At 42.0% G+C, this 25003-nt stretch overlaps 1 protein-coding gene across 3 annotated transcripts; it reads right to left on the bottom strand.

Moving 5' to 3' along the window:
• Nucleotides 1-1423: 1423 nt before the first annotated feature.
• On the bottom strand, nt 1424-24347 carry LOC118084370 (SLAIN motif-containing protein-like). Of its 3 annotated transcripts, none has more exons than XM_035113821.2 (10): nt 24256-24347; nt 23210-23299; nt 18448-19168; nt 14538-14671; nt 10977-11126; nt 8019-8159; nt 6118-6432; nt 5861-5998; nt 4719-5040; nt 1424-3143 (listed from the first exon to the last, which is right to left on the bottom strand). In XM_035113821.2, exons 3-10 carry the CDS (start codon nt 19146-19148, stop codon nt 3086-3088), a joined length of 1959 nt encoding a protein of 652 aa, XP_034969712.1. In that variant the 5' UTR covers nt 19149-19168; nt 23210-23299; nt 24256-24347; the 3' UTR covers nt 1424-3085. The 3 variants fall into 3 exon arrangements, with proteins under 3 accessions (XP_034969712.1, XP_034969713.1, XP_060126118.1); XM_035113822.2 differs by lacking the exon at nt 24256-24347 and adding an exon at nt 23929-24235; XM_060270135.1 differs by lacking the exons at nt 23210-23299; nt 24256-24347 and adding an exon at nt 21681-23197 and having other exon boundaries at nt 1424-3140.
• Nucleotides 24348-25003: the final 656 nt, after the last annotated feature.

Here is a 25003-nt window from a genome sequence, read left to right as displayed (position 1 = left end):
ACTGCAGCAGCCGCCGGTTCTGGGCTGCGGAGAGAGCAGGCAGGGCGAGCACACGCAACCTGCGGGAATTGATGCGCTCCCGTCTGCGGCGCGTGCAAATGGCCCGGTAGGTCGGGTCTCCACACAAGGCGCCTTCGCCGCCGTAGCTGCAGGCTTCCCGCCGGGGCCGCCTGCAAAGCGCCGCGCCGAGGCTCCCCGGGAGAAGGCGTGCAGGGGCTGAAGCCAGAGGCAGCGGGGGGCATATTCCGGCCCCGGTGATGTCAGGCCTCCCCATGGGACCGGGAACGGGACTGGGGGGGGGAATCTCGCTCAGCTTCGTCACTCTCCCGGACAGCAGCAGCAGCGAGAGGAGTGCACGCTCGTCCCTGGCGTCACAGCCTCAAGCGCAGGCTGGGGAAGAGGAGGCGAAGGAGGCGCGCTCAGTGCGGTGGGGGCTGAGGCATGGTGGAGTGCTCCGAGCCTCTGGGAGCCGGCAGGAGGAGGAGGAGGCTTGCCGGGTCGTCACCCAGCAGCGCGCGCAGAGCACCCCGAGCCTCCGGCAGCCAGCAGCAACAACAACAATCCCAGAGGCTCGGGGCGCTCCACGCACGCTGCTGGGTGACGACCCGGCAAGCCTCCTCCTCCTCCTGCCGGCTCCCAGAGGCTCGGGGCACTCCACCATGCCTCAACCCCCACTGAGCGCGCCTCCTTCGCCTCCTCTTCCCCAGCCTGCGCTCGAGGCCACGGTGCATGCAGCCGCCTGCTGCCCAGCCTTTTTGTTCTCCTAACCCCTCCGTCTTGCCTACCTCGAGCCTCACATTGTTCGCCTCTTCGCCCGCAACTCCATCCCGAGACGCGGAAAGCTGCTTCGCGCAGCGGCATCCGCCAAAAAGCAGTGTGACTCTCGCGCCCCCTCTCCTTCCCCCCCTCAGGAGTCCAGCGCAAGGTCCGGCACTGAGCTCTGCCTGCGGGGGCCCCGGAGGATCCGCGCACACCCTTGCCTCCCCCTCAGTGGCCCTGTTCGGCGGCAGCCCACGCCGCTTGCCAGACATCCCTCTTCGCTGTGACTTCTTTCTCTGCTTCTCCTCCTCTTGCCAGCGTGCTGGGTCCCACTGGCTGGCTGGGGCACTCAGCGGTCTCGCTCCGCGGAGTATGGCTTATTTTCGGGGTATGGCTTATATTTCCTAAACGCTTAAAATCCTGCTATGGCTTATATTATGACTACGTCTAAAAATAGGGGAAACACGGTAGGACTTAGGCTGAGTAAGGAGTCTATGGCATTTTAAATGGGTTTGGGGGTTATTGGTTTGTTTTTATGTATTTTGTGTTCTCATTTTGTACTTCTCCCTGTGACCTTCAGATGAACGGTATCATACAAATTTCATAAATAATAAAATTATAATAATACACCAAAGACTATCATTACTCAGGTAAAATATAAGGAAAAGAGCGAATAGGTACACATGAATTCACTGCAGGGTACACAGCCGGCCTTCAAGAAACCACACAGGAGTCTTGGTGTTTTGATATATTTATTTGGGAGTGTGTACTATCAATGATCAAAAACCAGCTTCAACCACTACTATAATCAAAGTAACTGAGATACCCATACTTGGAATAATTAGAAAACCTCTTAAAAGTTCCTAGAAAAGTTAATGTACCCCATATGACACTGTAATTTCTAATTATTTCTACTTCTCTCGATGCTTTTTAGGAGGGAAGCCCCCACAAAATGAAATGCTTTTATAGCCATAGGGGCACTATCCTGTGCTCGTCTTTCACCCCTTGAGGGGAATGTTCAAACAAATGTTCAAGTGTAATCAGGAAGCTTTCTATATTCCCAAGTACAAAGCAATAAGAATATAACAGCTAAATCAAAATAAAGGCAGTCAATTTCTACCACTGAAATATAACAGGCAAAGAGGTGGTATGAATTCAGAAAAATATCTCTGTGGGGTCATGAAGAGTCGGACACGACTAAACAACTAAACATGATCAAAAACCAGCTTCAACCACTACTATAATCAAAGTAACTGAGATACCCATACTTGGAATAATTAGAAAACCTCTTAAAAGTTGCTAGAAAAGTTAATGTACCCCATATGACACTGTAATTTCTAATTATTTCTACTTCTTTCGATGCTTTTTGGGAGGGAAACCCCCACAAAATCAAATGCTTTTATAGCCATAGGGGCACTATCCTGTGCTCGTCTTTCACCCCTTGAGGGGAATGTTCAAACAAATGTTCAAGTGTAATCAGGAAGCTTTCTATATTCCCAAGTACAAAGCAATAAGAATATAACGGCTAAAGCAAAATAAAGGCTGTCAATTTCTACCACTGAAATATAACAAAGGCAAAGAGGTGGTAAGGGACCCAGGTGGCGCTGTGGTTAAACCACTGAGCCTAGGGCTTGCTGATCAGAAGGTCGGCGGTTCGAATCCCTGTGACGGGGTGAGCTCCCGTTGCTTGGTCCCAGCTCCTGCCCACCTAGCAGTTTGAAAGCACATCAAAAGTGCAAGTAGATAAATAGGGACCGCTCTGGCGGGAAGGTAAACGGCGTTTCCATGTGCTGCTCTGGTTTGCCAGAAGCGGATTTGTCATGCTGGCCACATGACCTGGAAGCTGTACGCCGGCTCCCTCGGCCAATAATGCGAGATGAGCGCGCAACCCCAGAGTCGGTCACGACTGGACCTAACGGTCAGGGGTCCCTTTACCTTTTAAAGAGGTGGTATGAATTCAGAAAAATATCTCTGTTGCTCAGGTGCACTGATGCTAAAGATAAGTAGACTTTTAAGATCCTCCTGCCCAGCCAGCTGGGCTCTTGGTCCAACTACAGTGGTACCTCTAGTTATGAACTTAATTCGTTCCAGAGGTCCATTATTAATCTGAAACTGTTCTTAACTAGAGGTGTGCTTTCACTAATGGGGCCTCTTGCTGCCACTGCACCAACAGGGCACACGATTTCCGTTGTCATCTTGAGGTAACTCTTCCAGGTTAGCGGAGTTTGTAACCTGAGGCGTTTGTAAGCTGAGGCATTTGTAACTCGAGGTACCACTGTATTTCCCAAACCAACCAGTCACTCTTTATCAGTATCTTCACATTGGCTCAGAAGCACCCTTCTTTCCAAGAGTCATCAGCAGAAACACTGGCCTTCGGAAATCTGCTGGGATACAAAAATTAAGTACTTTAGAGGAGTAGCCACATGCTACTGTAATAGATTAAGAGCTGTATGTGCTGTATCTGTTACTAAAGTACAGCAAGAAGTTTAATGTTTGAATGCTCTGCTGTATTAAAAACCTCCAAGCACAAAGAAAACTAGCTTTCTCCCCAAATGTGCTCAGGACGTCTACACAGCTGCAAGAAAAACAGGTGTTAATGTGTTTTACTGCATGTGCATGTGTTGGGAAGGATGGTTCCAGAAAACTGATATGCGGCAAAATAGACATAACACAACTTTCCCTACTACAATGTATACTGCTTCTCTTATATCCACCAAAGAGAAACATTAGGTATTGAGCAGTACTCTTATCTGTTCAATTAAAAATGCAGTCTTTTCACAGGGGGTGATTTTTTTCCAGGCATGCTGCACAAACATGGAACCTTGATTGTCACATAGGAAATCCTAGGTGATACAGTGGTTGCCATATCAGAGTGCTCTACTGCTGAAATAAATGTCATCAAACAAAAGTACATTGGCTGGCTTTTAAAACATTCATGCTTCCCAACATCCCTGTAGCTACCCAAGTACCAGGATTCTTCCCTGTGCACTAGCAACACAAGGCCAACCTCAAAATAGATGGTTTAAGCACCATATATTTCACATATACCAAGCAATCTTCCTTTACTACAGCCACTTACTGCTTGTTGAGAACAGAATTATGCAGACAGCACTTCACCCAATAAGTCGGTTCAGAATTAGTAAAAGTAACAGCAACTCGCGACTGTAATAACTCCCTAATCTCTTGCTGCAAGCACCTGCCCTCACATCCACCTCCATGCTCATATTAGGCCTTTTAAAAAAAACACAAAAACATTCATTCAAAAGTTACAATACAGCTTTGTCTACTGCCATAATATCACAGAATGATCACTCCTCAATCCCACATCATGTTTGCCTTTTTTCATTTCATGGTTGAAGCAGATAAACTTAACACACTGCCCCTAAACCTGACTGCTCAGAAGGAAGTTCCACTGAATTCCGATAGAGCTTCTGCGTTTTCCTCTAAAGTTGAAGGAAATTATCACAATTGGTCCACAAATTTTGGTCGGCCTTGGTGAGCCAAAAAAATTGTTGATGCCAGGATCATATAACCACAAATCAAGCATTGCCTCTGATTTTGCACTGTGTCCCTGAGACGTCATGAAGTTGGAAACAAACTTCCATCTTGGAAGTGGACAGGAGGCAGAAGCTTGCTTTGCGTCTGTACTTGCCAAATGCTCCAAGCAGCTGGCCATGTAGCACTAAAAAAAGTTACCAATTTTTCAGCTGAGGAGGTAGGGATCATTCTGCCCCACAATGCATCTCCAGAACTAGGAGAATTCCTTTGGACTCTTGCCTGAGGGTGATGGGCATTTGCTGTGGTGAGCAAAACTCTGGGAGTCCTGACTCCAATGCAAATAATATTAGAAGCCAATATTGCTATCCCAACCAAGCCAACAGCACAGATACTTTTAATTCTCAGGGCACAAGCCCAGAGCATCCTTTTTTTACTTTGCACTTAAAGCTTTTACCTCTTACCTCTTGGCTGGCTGTGCCAACTTGCTCTTCAGGGAGGGTGTTCCCCCAACGGACGTTCTACTTTTTGGAAGGGCATGTTTTGCTCCTGTGGCCATACTATTGCTTCTAGCCACCGAACTGCCACCACCAGCAGAACATGGATGCTGTGTGGAAGACTGTAGCTTTCGAACTCTGCCAATAGTACTGCCAAAACCAGCAGCTCTAACGGGCTGCTGTGGTGTTATGAGACTGCTGGCACAAGAACCTGCTTTCATTGGCTGTCGGACTATTAAGGGTGACTTCCCAGCACCCGAGGAATAGCGGAGCTTACTTGGAGCCAGACCTTGAAGTGGGGTGAGAGAAAAGGCACAAGTGAGACCACAAAAAGATTTACAAAGTTTATTTCCTGTCTTCTCAGGATTACAAAATTTTAAATAAAACACTAACAAAACAAAAAAACCAGGACACCCCCTCCCCCAAACAACCCCAAGGATAGACATTAAAGTTCATTCCTGAAAACCTCCCACTGGAAGAAGCTTCAATGCCATCCTAAGAGCAGACCGTGAAGGAGTCAGATGCACCTCTCATGGAAGGAAATTCCACAGACTGAGTGACACAACAGAAAAGGCCCTGTTTTCATTCCTAATTATCAATGCAGTGACAGAAAGAAGTGCTTCAAAAGTGAAGTGGAATTATCAAAAAATGCTTTATGGAAGAAGGTGATTGTTGAGATTTCCTGTTCCAGGCTGTTTAGGACCAAGCATGAACTGATCCTAGACACAAAATTGGTAACCAAATGAGTTGGTAAAAATTGGGATGGCATGTTCCATCTCCTGGCTCTAGACAAAACCTTAGCAGCTATATTCTGGACAGCAGCTATATTCTGCACATTATAGAGCACATTACAATAATCAAACCAGGAGATGACAATCATGAATGAACTGCGGTCCAACACCCCAGGGACATTGTACAACTAGATTGCAGAGATGGATCCAAGAGCATCTCCAAGCTGCGAACCAGGTACTTCTCAGAAAGTGTAACCCCATCCAGAACAGGCTGCATGTCTATTGCAAGATTATCATAACCCCCAACCCACCAGCACCTCTGTCTTACCTGTTTTTAAGTTAAGTAACCAACATTCACAGAAAGAAAAGCTAACATACCAGCCGATGGCTGATTGATTCTGGAGAGTCGACTACTGGGAACCTGCAGATCTGACTCCAAGCTGCAGCTGTTCCTTACAGACTCCAAGGAACGCCGACCTGTTCGGGCCAGGTTAGGCATGCTGTGCCTTAGCTCTTCTATAAGGGAAATGCAAAGACAATGAAAAATCCAACTGCTTCCATGTATTCGCTTACACAACCACTGCAGGCAAGTGATCTTCTCAAACATGGTTGGATTCAGCAAGTGTATCACATACCTTCATTCCCAGAATATTTCATCCTTTCTGGAATGGAATTCTGCACTGCTCTCCGGGAGGTGTGAATCCGGGTGCCTGTTGCCCTGCCAAAGTCTGTGTTTGTGGATGGGGACTGGCACCGTGGTGAGTTCAGTGGGGATGGTGAGTATCTGTGGCTACTATGATAGGAAAAGGAGCAGCCATCATCCTCATCCTCCAGACTGTATGCGTCAAAGTCCTGGTCACTGTAGGTGCCTTTGCGCAATGAATGCAAAGAAGCACTGGAACTACGACGGGAAACAGAGGCTGAGCTGGAGGCATAATCCTGGCGAAGACCTAAAGTATGGTCAACCACAAAGGATACAGTCATTGCTCATTGTTTTTTCCCATAGTTCTTACCTGACATATCTTTGCTGAAGTTTCTACGATATGACCCACCATTGAACTGCTAAACCAAACAGAAAGCAAAGACATAATACACTGCTTGTCTCAATCACAGTGGTGCAATCACAAATATTGTTCCAAACCCTAGAGATGGAAGATAATCATTCAACATGACATATTCCCATCAGGTGCTCACATTTTATGCTACTTTTAAAACCTACAATAGTTACAAACTGTACTAGGTACAAACTGTACAAACAGTACTAGCACTGTGTACAACTATACACAGTGCTAGATTTCTAGATTGGTGCCAGAACTCACCATGAATGCTACCATGTTCTCTGATAATGGCAATGGCGCCCAACTGAGAGGTGCCAGAACTGAATTGCAGTGAATTCTGGCTGGGGGGAAAGCCCTGATTACATATATAGTTTTACAGTGATGTGTGTGGTCATTTAAAATGAATCGTTGAATTTTAAATTGCAGGAAGGTTGACAAGACATTTGTTGAAACAACAACAACAAAGCATTTACACATGCACTGCATCCATTCTTTTGTTATGGATCTTGGCTTCCCCACTATTTGACTGGATTGTCTTCCAGTGGGATAATATTGTTAATAAGCAGCCACCCAGTCCATTTGCTCCTGTTTAAGTTCTAATAAGAGGGTAATTCAAGTTACCGTACTTTGTTTCCATTTTAAATCCCACCTAAGCAAAAACATCTTCAGACTAACACAAAAGCTAACACAACAGCTCAACTGAAGATCCCAATATATAAGATGGACACATTTTAGCACCAAAAAACACTAATTTATGCCACAGCATTTGATGCCTCTAACCCCATGTCTTCTCAGTAACTTCAGAACTTTGAAATTACAGTTGTGAAAGCTAGATACTGATAAGTAGCTGCTTATATATTTACAGGTCATGACACCCACATTCAGGGCATAACAAAATCCATGGAGATTTCAACGAGTTTTTTAGCTGTGAAGTGCATATATGTAAGAAACCAAAAGCTCCATATGTGTTTCATACACTGCAGCTAGTAAAATACTTCTTTAGTTTACACAAGCTGGCAGAATTTTGCTGCACTTTTCACAAAGATACTTTTCCCAGGACTAGATATGCTATTCCAACCTGTTCTCCTGTTCATTTTCAAACTTATTTTCTTCCCCCAAATCAGCCTGTACACCTGACCATCACCTAAATTGAAAAGGTGCTCTTGATCCAGAAGCAACTGCAATGAGCCTGAAAGGTTTTACATTCATCAGAGCAACAGTAGTCCTTACACATATACTGTTCACATCATTTACTAGTATCAATATAATTTATTCAGCAGGGCTACTCAATTACCCAATCTAAGTGGAAAATTTATGTTACTGTGTTACATATAATGCAAGAAAACAAAATTAAAATGTTACATATAAGGAGAGAAAACAAAAGGAAAATGTTATTCAGCCTCTATTTGTGCAGTTTTTTTTAAACCTCTTGTTGTAGATGATACTGTCCTAATGTAAAATGAATTGCTTTCACATACTTTCTTCCTGTAGACGGGCCATAACCAGCACATCTGTCAAGTCTTGCAGTTTGTATCCCATCGTGATAGAGTCATCTGAGGTACTGAGTTCACTGTCAACAGACGACTGAGAGCTCAATGCTGAATGCGTGCCCAAATAACCTTTCGGAAGTGGTGGGGAGAGAAAAGCCAAAATAAGGACTAGAAAGTATTCTTCAAAACTCACTAGTAGTAGCATACTAGGTACACAGTCTTGTTTGAGTCTAGTAATGAGTACAGTGACACTTCCTTATAAAGCATTCATGTTTAGCATTAAGATTAGAAATTACTTCTGAGTAAGAGAACTTCCTTATGTAACTAAATTACAGAGAAGGCCTACAAGTACAGAGTTTGCATTTAACCTAGTTGTTATCTAGGGACACGAGTAGTGCTGTGGTCTAAACCACCAAACTTCTTGGGCCTGCTGATCAGATGGTTGGCAGTTTGAATCGCCATGACTGGGTGAGCTCCCATTGCTCTGGCCAACTTCTACCAACCTAGCAGTTCAAAAGCATGCCAGTAGAAGTAGATAAATAGGTACTGCTGCAGCAGGAAGGTAAACAGCGTTTTCATGTGCTCTGGCACTCATCACGGTGACCTATCGCACCAGAAGCAGTTTTGTCATGCTGGCCAGCTTCCTTGGCCTGAAGCGAGATGAGCGCCACACCCCATGGTCACCTTTGACCAGACTTAACCATCCAGGAGTCATTTACCTTTACTTTTTTACCTATTATTGTTAACATCCTGCCCTTCACTCTAAAAACTCTGGGAAGGTCACAATAATTTAATGGCCCAATGGCATATAGTATCTAAGCAGGGGAGTAGGGGGGCAGGGAAAGGTCTAGGGCCCTTGAAAGAATTTTGGTGGAGCTATAGCTAGGCCTATGATTCTATGTGACTCCCTTAACCGTCATCATTCCCCATTTCCCAAATAAGAAAACAGGCAATGTAAGTCAAAGGGAGATGTGTTTTAGAATTTTGAGTGAAATGTGTTCATACAATATTTGCAGAAATGTTCTTTTTAAAATAAAAAGTACCCCTTCTTCTGGCTATGGCAAAAACAAATAAACCAAATCAGTTCACTAAATCTTCATGCGTCAAAGCCTCCTAGACTGCAACAATCAAAACCTTTCTTGTCCTCTTGCTGGAGGTGGATTTAGGAGTCCTCCTCCATATTATCCCTTCCTCCTCAATTCAGACACTGTGGATTTAGGCTGAGTCCCAAGTTTCCTATAAGACACTTTCAGAGAGGGAAACACTTTTTGCCTGAAAACATCATAAATAATTTACTATTTTAAAAGATTTAAAAGTCCAATACAAAAACCACTGGGCAAGAGAGAAGACCAGCCCCTTTTCTGTCTAAGCCCACTACGAGTCCCCACAAAGGTTTGCTTGTTTGTGGAGAAGGGCTGTCAAGTATCTGCTTTGCATGCAGAAGGTCTTGAGTTTAAACCCTGGCATCTTCGGGTAGGACAGAGAAAGCCTCCTGGTCTGAAACCCTGGGAAGCCACTGTCAGGGTAGGTAATATTGAGCTAGATGTATCACCTCAATATAAGGCAGCTTTCATTTATCATGTTTTTTTCTAAACCATCTTCTAGTTCATTTGTGGCCTAAAAGGAAACAACCTACAGTCCAATATTTGTCAAGTTTCTTTAGTTGATTGCCCAAAGATATTCTCACTTATCATAGATAACCAGGTAAATGGCTACTAACCAAGCCCTAGGACACTTTAAGGGAAATACAGGCTTACTCACAGACCAAGAACCTAAGCTAATTATATTGCATGGTTCATATGTATCTAGGCAGGATGTGCATTCAAGTCTAACCTCAGCAATCTTAATTCCCTCAGACTCTTAGACAAACACCAGCCATCATGCTGATTTCATTGAAGTTAAGGCAATACAGAACTCAAACTACCTGAATAATAGAAGATTCAGGACAGACAAAAAGGAAGCACTTCTTCATACATAGCACTGTTAAAATACAGAATTTGCTTCCTAAACACTTGGTTATTTCCACCAACTTAGATTGCTTTAAAAGGGAATCAGGTACAGTGGCACCTCGGGTTACAAACATTTCGGGTCACAAACTCTGCTAACCCAGAAGTAGTTGCTCTGGCTTGCGAACTTCGGCACAGGATGTGAACGGAAATCGTGCGGTGGCGGCACAGCGGCAGCAGGAGGCCCCATTAGCGAAAGCACGCCTTAGGTTAAGAACAGTTTCAGGTTAAGAACGGACCTCCGGAACTAATTAAGTTCGTAACCCGAGATACCACTGTATTCAGAGGCATGAATTTGTCTGTTGCTGAGGTCCAACAGCAGGAAAGGGCTATTGCTATCATGCCTTGCTTGTGGGCGTTCCATAGGCATCTGATTGGCCACTAGTTACGTGGTCTGGTTATGCTGTTGTCACCTGTGCATACTTGGTCACACTACACTTTGGAAAACACTTTGGCCAATTGAAGTTTTTTCCAAGTCTAAGCAGAGAAATTCACATGCCCATTTACATATAGTCCTTTGACTTCAAATGTCAAGCTAATCCTCCCCCAATACAGAAGGAATTTTACACATGCAAGTGAAACAACAAGTCTTCATACAAACCATGAAGTGGCAAAGCAGCAGAGGGAAGTCCTGTAACAGGAGTCTTCATCAGGGCTTTATCTTAAAGACCAATCAAATGTCCCAGAAATGAAATGCTCAGTTGTGTTGGGAGGTGGACTTTTCTCTCAAGAAATCAAACTTTTTAAATTCCCCAGAATTAGCACAAACAAGCAAAGAGGTCTAAAACAAGCAGCATTAGGCAAAGGCAAGAAAAAGAACTAGGCAATCACGTTAAGCCTGAAGATACCAAATCAGTCTCACCTCTTCCTCCCCCACTCCCTCATGCATCTCCCACCTCCAGTCCTCTGAAAGTGTCCCCAATGCCATGCCATGCCATACCTGAGCTGCCACAAGTTAGTAGCGGTTTGTTAGTTGATTTGTAGTACCCGGGTATGTTTAGTGCATTGCTACAGGACCCTGTGTCTGTATTCAAGTTATGCACACTTGAAGATGCCTGTGGACCGCAATACAGGGATTTCCACCTACTGGCTAAAGGAAAATACAAGAAAGCCATGTAACTTTACCAAGTTAAATAAAGATATGGACAGAAGGAGTGACAGACTACGTTTGCATGCATTACGTGCCAGACACACTCACCCTGAACACAATACAAACAAATTATTTGATTACCAACAGTTTAAAGTGTCTGGAATATATAAAAAATTAAGACAGTTCTCAGTTCTGCATGCAGGGTTCTCTCCTTGGCTTAATACTGCATGCTTTCAAATGTTAAGACAAACAATGCAATTGCTTCTGCCTCAGCTTATAATGCCCACCCCATATACACCTGAGACAGCATCAAAAATATCTGACAGAAGGAGAGAGTGCTTCATGCATTACACTGAAATACTAATAGTACTTCCTCTTTCCGTGTTTCCCAGATAATATATAGACAGGGTAGATGGGATAGCTCCCCCGTGTGGGAAGACAGGATAATTTCGACCTCTACGTCATTCTGAAAGTGAGGATTTAAATGATTCACAAATATCGTTTTGTGGCAATCCTGAGAAGCAAAGCTAGCCTCAGTCTAGTGCAATTAACATTTATGCTGGTAAAGTAGCCAGCCTACCCCAAACAGGGACAGGGAGCTTTGCTTCACATCACCCAATGTGGTACAAGATAATAATATACAGTATACATTGTGCATACTAAGAATCAAACATCCAAGAGTAATCAGTGTGAATCAGCTACCCTGCTGATCCAGATACAGGCAGCGTAGTCCCATGAAGCAGCCATCTGTGGACTTACGGGGATGAGGGGAAATAATGTTGTCCTTCTCTTCTCAATGCTCTATTAAAGCACTTTCATTTAAAGTGTATTAAGAAGTTTTGAAAGACATGCTGCAAATAACAGCTATAAAAACCCAGCATGAATAGTCCACAGGTACTTGGCATACAGACATTTAAAATCAAAGAAAGATTTCCCATCATTAGTTGTAGCTAAGATCTAAAACAAGTTAATGTTGAGAGTTCAAAGAGGAGTGGTGTTTTTAGTGCAGAGAACAATCAAGCCTTATTCTGAACCATCTTGTCCTTGAAATCCCTCAACTCAGAATGGTACCTCATGATACAATGGACATTTAGATTCTTTGAAAGCTAACTGAATGCCTTCTAGAGAGACCAACTCAGCCATAAAATGGAAATGGGTAGAAGCCTGACCAATATAACACATTTTCAGGTGATCTGAATACTTTTCCAGAGTCTGAATATGGGCTTGTTTAATAGTTCAAGACAAAATGATTACAGTGTTCACCTTACGCATATTAAGAGCCATTTTGAAAATAGTAAGATTAATATTTGGCCACCCAGTAGTAGGCAATTATACTGTGTTTCTGCCTCCCTGAGCAGGCTGATAGATGCCAAGTGACAAAACTGGGCTTTGGAGGGATCTCTCTCTCTCTCTCTCTCTCCACTCTACCAGTCATCAGAGCCTTGCCAGTATTCTATTGCTGGCTGTATGTAGGCTAACAAAATCCTGGTGCCTTGGTGCAAGAGGAGATCTGTGGAAAACAGAAGTCTGAAGGGCTCATTTAAAAAGAGGGTAGGAATTCTTTACTCCCCTATAACCCAGGCCTAAAATGGGACCTTTATGACTTTTTTCACAGTAAGCACCACACTTCTGAAAGCATTTTTAAAACATATTGCTACCACAGCTAATACATATGGATGCAACTTTTATATTCAAGATCAAAGCTAGTAAAATTAGCAATTATAACATGGCTACCAACTTGATTTAATTGCTGAACAAGCAACACTAAGAATATTGCAGACTACATACAAAACATTTTTTCAGTATTTGAAGCAGAAATGCAATCAAGAAAAGGATTCTGCCAAGCAGACTGCCACTGCAACATACAATTATCTATGTAGAACACATCCTCTGAATCTTCTTGCTTCTCACTTGCCTCAGACCTCTATTTTCTGTATTATGAAGCAAATGATCAATGTTTGAACATTTTCACACACCAATGAGCAAACTGAAATGTGTGAAAAGTGTTGAGATGCTTGTTAAAATACATACAAATCTTCCAGAATAAGTAACTACAAATCTTTCATATACTCATTCCGAGTAAAAGGAAAGATTTTGATTTGCATTCTATCCCATCCCAATAATATTTATTTTAAAATAGCATCATTTAATAAAGAATGTAATTCTTTTACACTTGTAACTTAAATTTTTTTTTGCACCTGCAGTTTTTATATTATATTGATGTATTTATTATTTTGTTCCATGATGCCTACAAGTTTTAACAGAAAGTTGGCATATAAAGTTTATACTTATCATATGGAGGCTATTCATCCATCTGCTATTACTTGTTATGAATGATGGGAAATTGAAGTTTTCAATATTATTATATAGTGTGTAGACAGTTGGACTAAAAGAATTTACTTTTGAGTAGACATGGATAGAATTATAGGATCCACAGGAGGTTCATTTTTCAGAGCTCTCTAAAAACCACTCTCTTGTTTGTGAATAAGAATTATGAGGTTTGCATGATGATTTTAAGTATAGATCATAAAGTCTTACTTTTGTTTACTACAATATTGATGGTTTAACATTAATGATTGTTAGCAGTCCTGGGCTAACTGAGTCAGATATAATAATAAGTATAAATTTTCCGTATTATTGCCCTACTTTCAAAAAATAAACTAAGATTATTTGGGGTACAGGAGCTTTCAGCTTCATCCATAGCACTGGTCACATCTGTAACAGTTATCATTATAACAGTTTTGTTATACTTTTGTTTGTTATACTTTTAAACAACTAATACATCACAAAGTGATATGTTATGATTATCTTTATTCTGAGAAACTGTTTGAAGCAAATACAGTATCAAAAATTCAAGAAAATGTTTATTTATGGTTAAAAGTGATTCTCTATTTGACATGAAATTACCAAAGCTGTTTGCTTAGTATCATCATGAGAACAGACATCATCCACTGATGAAGCCACCTCAGCCCAAGTATCATGTACACCATCTTGCCTCTGGCAAGCTTAGAAAGATTATCTCCATGGCACCCTGCCCAGCCATTAGTGCTAATGCAATGTGGTTTAAGCTCTGGCAAGAAAATGCTAAAGAGCAAAACAAGAGATCAAGGTACCAAAGCTCTTTGAACTAAATTCAATTGCAAAATTCCAAATACTACCTATGGAAGGAGCAGAATTGTCCAATCAAATTTAACTTTGCATGTGCTTCTGCTTGTTAATTCTTGTGACAAACCAAGGCCTCAATCCTACACTCACTTTCCATGGAATAAGTCATATTGAACTCAAATGTACTTTCTTTTGGGTAGACATGGAGAAGATCATACTGACAATAATAATTTTGACCCTTCTGGGGGTTTTTCTCAGCAGCCATACAACACAAAATATTAAAACAAACACATTCAGATCACCTACCTTGGTCAAGTCTGCTAATTAGGGTACGGCAGGCTGCCTCCGTCTCAGGACTAGGATTGTCTAACACATGCCTACACCACTTCAGGGGAGACTCCTTTTCATCTGCTGGTATTTTTCTTGAAGACACATATAGCCTTAAGCAGAAGGAGAAAGTTTAACATGCTGATTCAGTAAATAATTATATCAGTTTGTCCACCTTTACAGCTTGGGTAAGCTGCTGAAATAAGCAACATGAACTATATGCAGTATGCATGCCCACCCCAAATAGATAACTACATTTATTACACTGCAAGTAGGAAGTCAGTGTGCTTACAAGGTCAGTTAATAATTTTTGTACAGTACAGTATTTTATTTTTTCTAACGATACTTGGTGAATTAGGTGGTTCTGGTGGAGTCCAACAAGCAAAGGTGCTACAGCAAAAGAAGCCATCCAGCAGGAGCTTTTACTAGCTTGAACTGCTTGTGGTTAGAGCAGATAAATTTTGCTGAATACATTTTCAGTAAAGTACTCAAAGAGACCCCTTTTAATAGTTTTAAAAGAGAGTTCCAAACTGAGAAGATTTTTAGTTACTCATTCATACAGCTAATGAGAAAAAAACTGACACTACATCAAGAAGGATGGGAAAAGAAAGTGTTGGGAATTTACAAATTTCATTAACTTCTAAACAAGACTGGTTCTTGCCCATATTAGGGGGAAGAAACTGTTTTAAAGACTGGAAAAAAGATATATCGAGGTTTGTGTGGAATGGGAAAAAACCAAGGATTAAATACCAACTGTTGATTGATAAGAGGGAGAGAGGAGGCTTCGCTCTCCCAGATCTAGAGCTTTATCACACGGCCGCAGGGTTGATATGGATGAGGGAGTGGATAACACTACAGGACAGAGAGATGTTAGATCTAGAAGGCCACAACGCAAGATTCGGGTGGCATGCCTACCTACTGTATGGGAAAATAAAAGCCCACAAGGGCTTCTTAGACCACATTGTAAGGAGATCATTATATAATATCTGGAACAAATACAGAGGGATATTGGAACCCAAAATCCCGTTATGGGCATGCCCGACTGAGGCAATTGCAGTAAAGAGAAGAAATATGGAAGGGAAGTGGCCCACGTATAGAGCAGTTACAGATATGGTGAACGGTGAAGTAATATTGAAAAATTATGAAGACATAAAAGGAATGTTAACGGATTGGTTGCAATATTTTCAGTTACGTCAGAAATTAAATACAGATATAAAAAACAGTCTGGCTATAGAAACATCAAGGTTTGAAAGGGAATTAATAATAAAGAAAAAGAAAAATATTGCAGGAATCTATGACTACCTGTTGGAGTGGGAAACCAAAGAGGAGTTAACCAAATCTGTAATCAAGTGGGTGCAGGACTGTGGACATAATATAACCATGGAACAGTGGGAACAACTCTGGACGAAAGACCTTAAATTTACGGCATGTTACACCTTGAGAGAACATAATATGAAAATGTTTTACAGGTGGCCTCTCTCTCCACAAAGGTTAGCAAAAATGTATAAAGGGAGGAACTCAGCTTGCTGGAAATGCAAAAAAGAGCCAGGGTCGTATTTCCATATGTGGTGGACTTGTGATCATATAAAGATATATTGGAACAACATATATAATGAGCTTAAAAAACTATTTAGGATTACATTTAAGAAAAAACCTGAAATACTCCTGTTGGGTATTATACCAGTTGAAATTAAAAAAGAATACAGAACACTTTTGATGTATAGCTTGACCGCCACTAGGATTCTTGTAGCGAGGAAATGGAAAGAGGAAATACTCCCATCGATCACGGAATGGCAGGTTTTAATGATTGAATACCTACAGCTAGTGAAAATGACGGGGTGGGTACGAGGAATGGATATTCAGAAGACATCAAAAGAGTGGATTATTTATAGGGAATACTTAAAAATGTACAGTACCAATAATTCACTATTGACAGATCTAGAACGATATTTGTAAAGATAAGTAAATTAGGGGGGGGGGGAGGGAGAAAAATTAGAAGAAGAATTACCAATATTAACAAGCCTGTGAGGAACACCAATTTTAAAAAAAAACACAGGTATAATGGAAAGGGTTGGAAGTATCAATGGTTTCTGAAAACAGAACTTACCTTTCAAGAGTTACTTTGATTCTGTACAATTTCCGATCTATATTGAGTTAGAATGATATTATATTTGGACTATAAGAATTTTTCTTTTTTCCTTTTTTTGTGACCTGTTTTGTACACTTTATTTTGGAAGATCTGGTGTATCTTTTTAAAACTTTTTTCAATAAAGATCATTAAAAAAAAATAAAAAACAAGACTGGTTCTTCAGCCAAAGAAAGGGTAAAATCGTAGTTAACTAAAAGGGGAAAGACCTAGCACAAAACAAAGACAAGCCCCTACTTTAAGAGCTGAGGAAGTCTTACATTTTCTTCCAAATAGGAAAAAAACTAATATTTTTCTTACATTTTATAAGATATTGTTCTGAAACAGAGTACTACTGTATAAACACATAATGCACTTTTATTTCTGTATTCCATTCCATTTTATTCAAAAAGCTATATTATGTTAGGATATCCACGACAGGTTATGGGTACAAGGTATGCCACAGTGCTTTAAGAAATCTCTAGATACAGTACCAGCTTCAAGTGCAGAATTGCTGCCTCTACCTCTGTTTCTCATTGGTAAGTCTGCCACACTTCACTCACAAAGGCTTGTTAGTGAAAAACAGAATGAACAATTAAGATGGAACTTCCTAGCACTTATCTTTAAAACAGGCATTTATTGGAATGCAGCAGGTGTGACATTCCTTCAGAGAATTAGCAAGACCCATGGCTATATAAAATATAAGTCCTGCCACAAATTATTAGGTAACTATCTATGATATTGACATATGAGCAATAACTATAACCATTATCATGACTCACTTCCTGAGAAGTAGTCACATACAGCTTTAGATAAATGAAGTTCTCTATTCTCACAAAAATTGAAGGTGTATACAACTAAAATTCAATTCCCAAATACCTTTCCACAAAAATTATAAATGCACAAGTCTCCACAGCAAGCATATTCCAGCCAGAAAAAATGACTATACATAATTTCTTTCTAATGAATAGCTGGATTCATGCAAAAAATAAATAAAATGAGGTTGATATTTTAATTGTTGTATGTTGTATATTTCTATTTTTGTAAGCTGCTTTGAGACCTAGATGGTGAAAAGCAGGATACAGGTTTTTAAAGTAAGTAAGTAAATAAATAAATAAATAAATAAATAACTGTCACAAGCAGTAGTGGCTCAGGGCCACTCCACACGTTATGTCTACATATAATTTATGTGCCAAACACGTATTGTATGAGGAACAAGAACTGGCAATAGCACCCCACCACATTCAGCAAAATCAAATGTGGGAAGTAGTGGGAATGCATCCTGCACTAGGGAGGCAAACACTCCTTAATATCTTCCAGCTCAGTTTATGGCTGTCTCTTGAACTGATCAGGGCAGGGCCCAAAATAGACAACCACCTGCCTCACTCACAACTAAAAAAGTGTGGAGTTGCATCTATAATGCAACGTTTAACACTGCTGTGTTAACTAATAGTTCTGGGGGCCAATAGCAGTTACATTTTTTGTGGACTTTTTGGGCTGCTTCCCTTGGAACCTGTCCACCTCCAGAGTTTGTGTGGATAATGACTACCCAAATGTCCATTTTTTCTTTGACTTTTCTTTGACTTCCTACACTTAGGAAAAGTTGCTGACAACACCAAGGAGTCCTGGTTTAATTCCTCTGAACACAGATGAAGGCCTCATTTCTTTTATCTCAATTCAAAACAACAAAACAAAATAGAAACTGCTCCAGATATTTAGTCCAGTTCCCTCCTCCCTTGATAGGCATAATTTTGAGTGACTTACCAGGTGTCCTCTTCATCGTCAGCATTCTCAAGTTCTAACAGCTCCACTTCATCCAGAGTTGTCTCATTAAAGGGGTGTTCTACCTCTGCATCCCCTTCGCTCTTTCTCAGTGCTGGCTCAATACCTGTGATGAAGTCTTCTACTAGCGCTGTGCTGCTACAATTCCAACCAGACAAGTCATTGGTATTAGCATCACTGTTCTGCATTTCTGTATTGCTCACAAACTTCGGGTTAGGAGACTGTTCCTCACAACCACTGGTACATTTGTTCTGTTCTGTGGCCCCTACATCCTTTTCCAAGATGTCATCAGTCTCCTCTGAACTCATTTTACTCAGTGCAGAGTGTAAGTCTGCCACTATCTGCAATTCCTGTTTATCCATCAGAGTGTTGATGCTATTATTCATTTCCATCCCATTGAGCCTGGTATTGCAATTATCCACTCCAGCGCCAGCTTGGCTCAGCAGTTTTGCCTCTGGCACACTTCGAAGGCTTCTAGTTCTCAACTGCTCATTCTGGAGCTCAAGTCTCCTCACAAGTTCTTGCAATTTCCGCACCTCTTCCAGCTCAGGGCCCACTTGATCATCCATTGGTTCAGTATTGGGACCCATCACAGAGTTCTCTGCTGAGCCCCGGCTGAGTTCAGTTCCAAGACTGAGGTCTGGCTGAATTATAGGGGCACTCCCAGGGACAACCATCTTCATGGAACCCCTGAGGAGACTTGCTAGAAAAAGATATTATATAAGATACCTGTTAAAAAATAAAGTAAACATACCAGTTCTTTTAACAATTGAATGTCTCCAGGGTAATGGTGCAGAGCCAAGCCTTATTAAAATCTGAAGGCACTTATCTGCAAGGGTTGTGCATGTTACTTACAATGGACATGTTGACATGAACTAAATTTGCCCAGCAGCAACCATAATCACTACTATGGGAAGGGCAACTCACTGTTGTTCATGGTGTAAGCAGATATCCATAATGAACACATACAAAATAAGTAGAGTGCTCTATAATCTTCCCAACTTCACATGGAGCTGCCAAGGCAAAAGTGGTTTCAGGAAGACAGCTTTAGATCTGTGAGGTCAATTTGGAAAGGACATGAACAACTCAAACTTGCAAAATTCTTCTGAGCTAGCAAAAAAGAACCACACACAACATTTACCTAAGTCTTTGCCAAATGATAGATTCAGAGACAAACTACCATGGAATTGATATTTCAAGTATAATTTGAATTACTGCCAGCCTGCATTAAATTTCAAGTGTTTAGGATTTTCGTAACCCAGCTTTTTCAATGGGGAGAAAAAAGACTGAATGATATGGAAAGCATTGTTAAATATTTGAAACACTGATATTGGAGGTAAGTTTCTATATTGTGCAGCAGCTGCATTACCATGTTCAGTAGATAAATTTTGCAATTAACTGACAGCTTGGTTACATACATCGTGTGTGCACAAACATAGGAAAATTACTTTTTGAAGGCAAGAAACAAAGCAAGCCAGTAGCTAATATTGGATCATGAAAATGCAGGAGAGGAAATTGCTTCTTTCCCAATTGTTTACATTGGAACAGTAAACCATAAATTTATTTCTGCAGGTTTTGGTAACAAGTGATCATACAGTGAAAGAAAATGAAGGGCACTAGCAGTTTACTTAAAACTAGATGCAAGGAACTGACCATAAACAACTTTTTACGTTACTTTCCCTACTCCAGCAATTTGGCCTGACAAAAGCCAGTGAACGTGGGCTTCTGTTTACATAGTATGTATGTTTTTGGAAAGACAAATATACACACATACACCTTTTTTGGCTCAGTACTTTACTTCAAACTGAGTGGTTATGTTGACACATGTAAGGGTGTGTACGGAACCACCTCTGTCAATTAACCTGAAAGTGCACGAGACACACATAAAAGTACAGAGTGATGCCAATAAGTATGCACTTAGTATTTCATTTAAGTCATACCCAATTACAGATGATGAGCACAAAAAAGGAAGCAATGAAAAAATTCAAGGTGACAGCTCAAGACTATCTGGGCTCTATTATTAATGTGGTACATGGGACTTATTAGTAAGGCTGTTACAGAAACATATCAAGTCTTAAAGTGAACAGGTTTCTCTGCTCACATTTACAACTCTTGGGAAGCAAAACAGATGTCAAAACCCCTAAAGCAGGGATCAGCAAACTTTTTCAGCAGGGGGCCGGTCCACCGTCCCTCAGACCTTGTGAGGAGCTGGACTATATTTTGGGGAAAAAATGAACAAATTCCTATGCCCCACAAATAACCCAGAGATGCATTTTAAATAAAAGGACACATTCTACTCATGTAAAAACATGCTGATTCCCGGACCGTCCACAGGCTGGATCTGGCCCACGGGCCTTATTCTGCCTACCCATGCACTAAAGGAACCATCATATAAAAACTGTGTAATTTCCAATTAAATACTTTATCTGTAGGGAAGAAATATCTGCCCCAACTTTGAGCCTAAAACATCCTCCCATAAAATTGAATTTACTATAAAGCCAGCTAACTGGCCTATAATTTTCTGAATTCCTCCTGAATCCCTTTTTAAAAAATAGTATTTTACTGATCACTTTCCAGTCCTCAGGTATGGAAGCTGATCTTGGGGACATACTACATATAGTTGATAGAAGATCAGCAATTTCACATTTGAGTTCTTTAAGAACGCTGAGGTGAATGCAATCTGAACTCTTGTCAGTTTTTGTTTTGTCACTCACTAAGACTTAGAATTTTTTCTCTTGTAACCATCATTTGCCTCAGTTCCTCAATTTTTTCCTCTGAAACTTAGTTCAGGCATAGGGATGTACCCTACATCTTCCACAGTGAGGGCAGGTGGAAATAATTCATTCAGCTTCTGTGCAATCTTTCTTTGTTTAGCATATTTGCGACCCCAAGTGTCTCTCCAGTCAGCCTGCTTTTACTAATGTATTTAAAAAATTTGCTTTTAGTAATCTTTCTGTATTCAGCAATGACCATTTCAAATTCTTTTTTATCATCCCTTAACATCTGCTTGTGTTTCTTTTCCGAAAGCTTGTGTTCATTTTTAATGTCTTCTATGGACAATTCCATTTTCTAAAGAAAGCCACTTTACCCATAATATATTCCTTGATTCTGATTTTTAACCACACTGGAATTCTCTTGGCCTCAGTCCTACCTTCCCTAATCTGCAGTTGTTGCTTGCCTTCTATTGCTGTGCCATTGAGAGCGTGCTCACTTACGGTTTATGTGTGGTATGGAAGCTGTACTTCTCGGGAAAGGATAGTGTTGTGCAAGAATTATTAAAACAGCAGAGAGTATTAATGGTTGTTCACTCTTTACCTTAGAACATATCCATACCATCAGGTGCCATAGAAAGGCATTAGATATATCAAGAGATGACATCCTGGTCATCGTTTCTTTGAGCTCCTGCCATCGGGATGGAGATATAGAGCAGGCATCCCCAAACTTTGGCCCTCCAGATGTTTTGGCCTACAATTCCCATCATCCCTGACCACTGGTCCTGTTAGCTAGGGATCATGGGAGTTGTAGGCCAAAACATCTGGAGGGCTGCAGTTTTGGGATGCCTGATATAGAGTAATGAAGGCGAGAACGAGCTGTCTCAAGAACAATTTCTTTCCTAGAGCAATTTTGGCCTTGGTGGAGTACAGGATCAGGTTTAAGGTGCTGGTTTTGACCTTTAAAGCCCTATGTGGCTTGGGACCTCGTACCTACGGGACCGCCTCTCCTGGTATGCCCCGCGGAGGACCTTAAGGTCCACAAACAACAATACTTTGGAGATCCCGAGCCATAAGGTGGCTAGATTGGCCTCTACTAGAGCCAGGGCCTTTTCAGTATTGGCCCCAACTTGGTGGAACGCTCTTTCCCAGGAGACCAGGGCCCTGCGGGATTTGTCATCTTTCCGCAGGGCCTGCAAGACAGAGCTGTTCCGCCTGGCCTTTGGGTTGGACTTAGCCTGACCCCTGTGTTTTCCTCCCTCATGGCCTGGATTTATGGACTACTTGAAATGAGGCTGCATTTTAAATTTTAATATTGTATTTTAATCTGTATTTTAATTAATTGTTTTTATGTTTTATTGTAGTTTTGTTGGTGTGAGCCGCCCTGAGCCCGGTTTTTGACTGGGGAGGGCGGGGTATAAATATTTATTATTATTATTATTATTATTATTATTATTATTATTAAATGGAAACTCTGGATTCTGAAGTCATCTTATTTATCTGTTATATTGTTCTGTATTGTATTGTGTTTATCAGTATTTTAATTTATGTGGAGTGTCCTATTTGAGTTGATATAGCAACCGAGAAATTTCGTTGTTCCCACAAGGGGACAATGACAATAAAGATCTATTCTATTCTACTCTATTCTATATTCTACTCATGCTTCTATTACTGTAGTTTTGAATAATTCCCAATCATTCTGGGTAGACCTGACTTCCTTTATTTTCTCATTTAAATCATCTTTCCCTCTTATGTTTGTGTCCAGTCTTAGACCAGAAATGAACCTACTGTATATCATACAAAACTGAAGGAAAGCCACATGTAGTGATGTAATGTTTTCTTTTTTAAAAAAAGAGTTATGTTAAAAGTATAATTATCAACGTTTCCCAGCAACTATTTTTAGCTCTATTTCAAGCAGGCTGCTGCAATTAAGCAGAAAGTGGCAACCATTATCTCTAAACTACCCATGAGATCAACTGAAGCTCCAAGCATCCATCTCTCTCTTTTTTTCAGGAGAACAGTCAAGTTCTTACCAGTGTAAGTGTTCAAACAAAGCAGAGCAGAAGCAGCACCCTGATCAGGATAGATGATCTTACAGGCTGACAGAGGCGTTGCATGAAGCCCTGAGGAGAGAAAGATACACACAACCAGGAAAAGAAAGAACAAATCAATTGCCAGAAGAAGCAGGATCTGGATCAAACAACACTTGTGAATGGAGGCTGGTACCCCCTGCCCTAAAAATGGGGTTCCTTTCTAAGAGAACAGGAGGGACAGATAGATGAACAAAAACCTAATCTCTCTCTCTCCAAGCCCTTAAAAAAGAAAGAAAGGTGTGACTCTCCTCAGGAGAAAGAATTGGGGCAAAAAAGCTATTGGGGGGGGGTGTTCCCCTTTCCCCACATTTAATGAAGGCAGCCACAAGCCAGAAGACACAGATTGGTGGGTGCCTTCCCCCCTCCAGTTTTTTTTTAAAAAAATATGATTATTATTTCATTTATTTAAAGGATGACCGGGAAGGGTGGGTGGGGAGAGCAGCAGTTGCTGAGCAGGCCGGGTAAGGTTATGTATTAGCAGCAGCAGCAACTACAAACACACAATATGCACATCCTTCACACAAGGAAATTTAACCAAAGGTGAAAAGGAGAGAGGGAGGGAGGGAACCTTCTGTGGGACTTAAACACTCCTCCCCACACAATTTTCCCAGGCAACTGAGTCAGGTCTTTCTCCCCCCCCCCGCCCCCCTCTTCCATACCTGCTCCTCACCGGAGAAGACCCTCCGAGGGGATCGTCCGCTCAAGGGAGATGTGGTAGGTGTGGGCGGAAAGAGGGGGAGGGCAGGAGGGATGGAGGGGGCCCCGGGGACCGCAACTGAGCCCCGAAGGTTTCAGGAAAGAGAGCGATAGAGGCAGAGACAAGAGAGCGAGAGAGGCCCGGCTCCGCTGCCCATCGCTTCAGGGGAAATTAAGGCGTGGGGGGGGGGGTCCGCCGAGCGACCGTTGCCGGAGTAGACCCTTATCATCAATGCCGCCTCCTCTACCACCACCACCACCCGCCACATCCCCGAGGGCGCGCTCATTACCTGCCACACACACACACACCCGACACACACGCGCGCGCCTCCTCTCTCTCCTTTCAGCTGCGACCGTTTGCCGCCGCTGCTACTGCTTCTTCGCTTTATGTTTTTTCTGTCTTTTTTTTCTTCGTTTCGTCCTCCTGCGGCTGATTGGCTACGCTCGCAGCCTTATTTGCATATCTTCGGCACGGCCGGCCGAGCGAAAGCGAATCAGGAGGGAGGGAAGCGGAGTTGGGGGCGGGGTGGAAGCGTTTTGTGTGTGTGTGCGAGATTGAAAGAGACAGCGCTCAGAGAAAGTCCCGCCCACCTCCGGCTTTTTGAAGCCTCCTGACGGCGCGCGTGTCCTAAAGGTGTACTGTGTACTCTTAACGCCTGCGCGTTGATAGCTGCAAGGAGATCTAGGGGCAAAGAAGGGTGGCTTAGTTGAGGCAAGGCAAGGAGTTTGCTTTGCTGGGCGGGAGGTGCTAGGTACGGTAGATTGTGGCCGATGCGTTAGAGTTAAACGGGGGTGGGGCGACGACGGGGAGCTGCCTTGCTAATATCGGTGTCTCCCCTCGCAGCCTCATCTGCGCTACACATTTAATTATTATTTTATTACTACTACTGTTTATTAGGATGAGAGGAAGCAGAGCAGAGCAAACCCTGATGGCCACGGAGCGCAAAAGGTGCTGAAAAGCAAACTTTTTGGAGTTTCTGGTCCATAGTCTCTCCTGGATTTGGAGGCCCTAATACAACTCTTTGCCAAGGGTGCAAG

This window comes from Zootoca vivipara, chromosome Z (genome assembly GCF_963506605.1).
Source record: "Zootoca vivipara chromosome Z, rZooViv1.1, whole genome shotgun sequence".
Lineage (NCBI taxonomy): Eukaryota > Metazoa > Chordata > Lepidosauria > Squamata > Lacertidae > Zootoca > Zootoca vivipara.
This window is presented reverse-complemented; position numbering and strand designations above follow the sequence as displayed.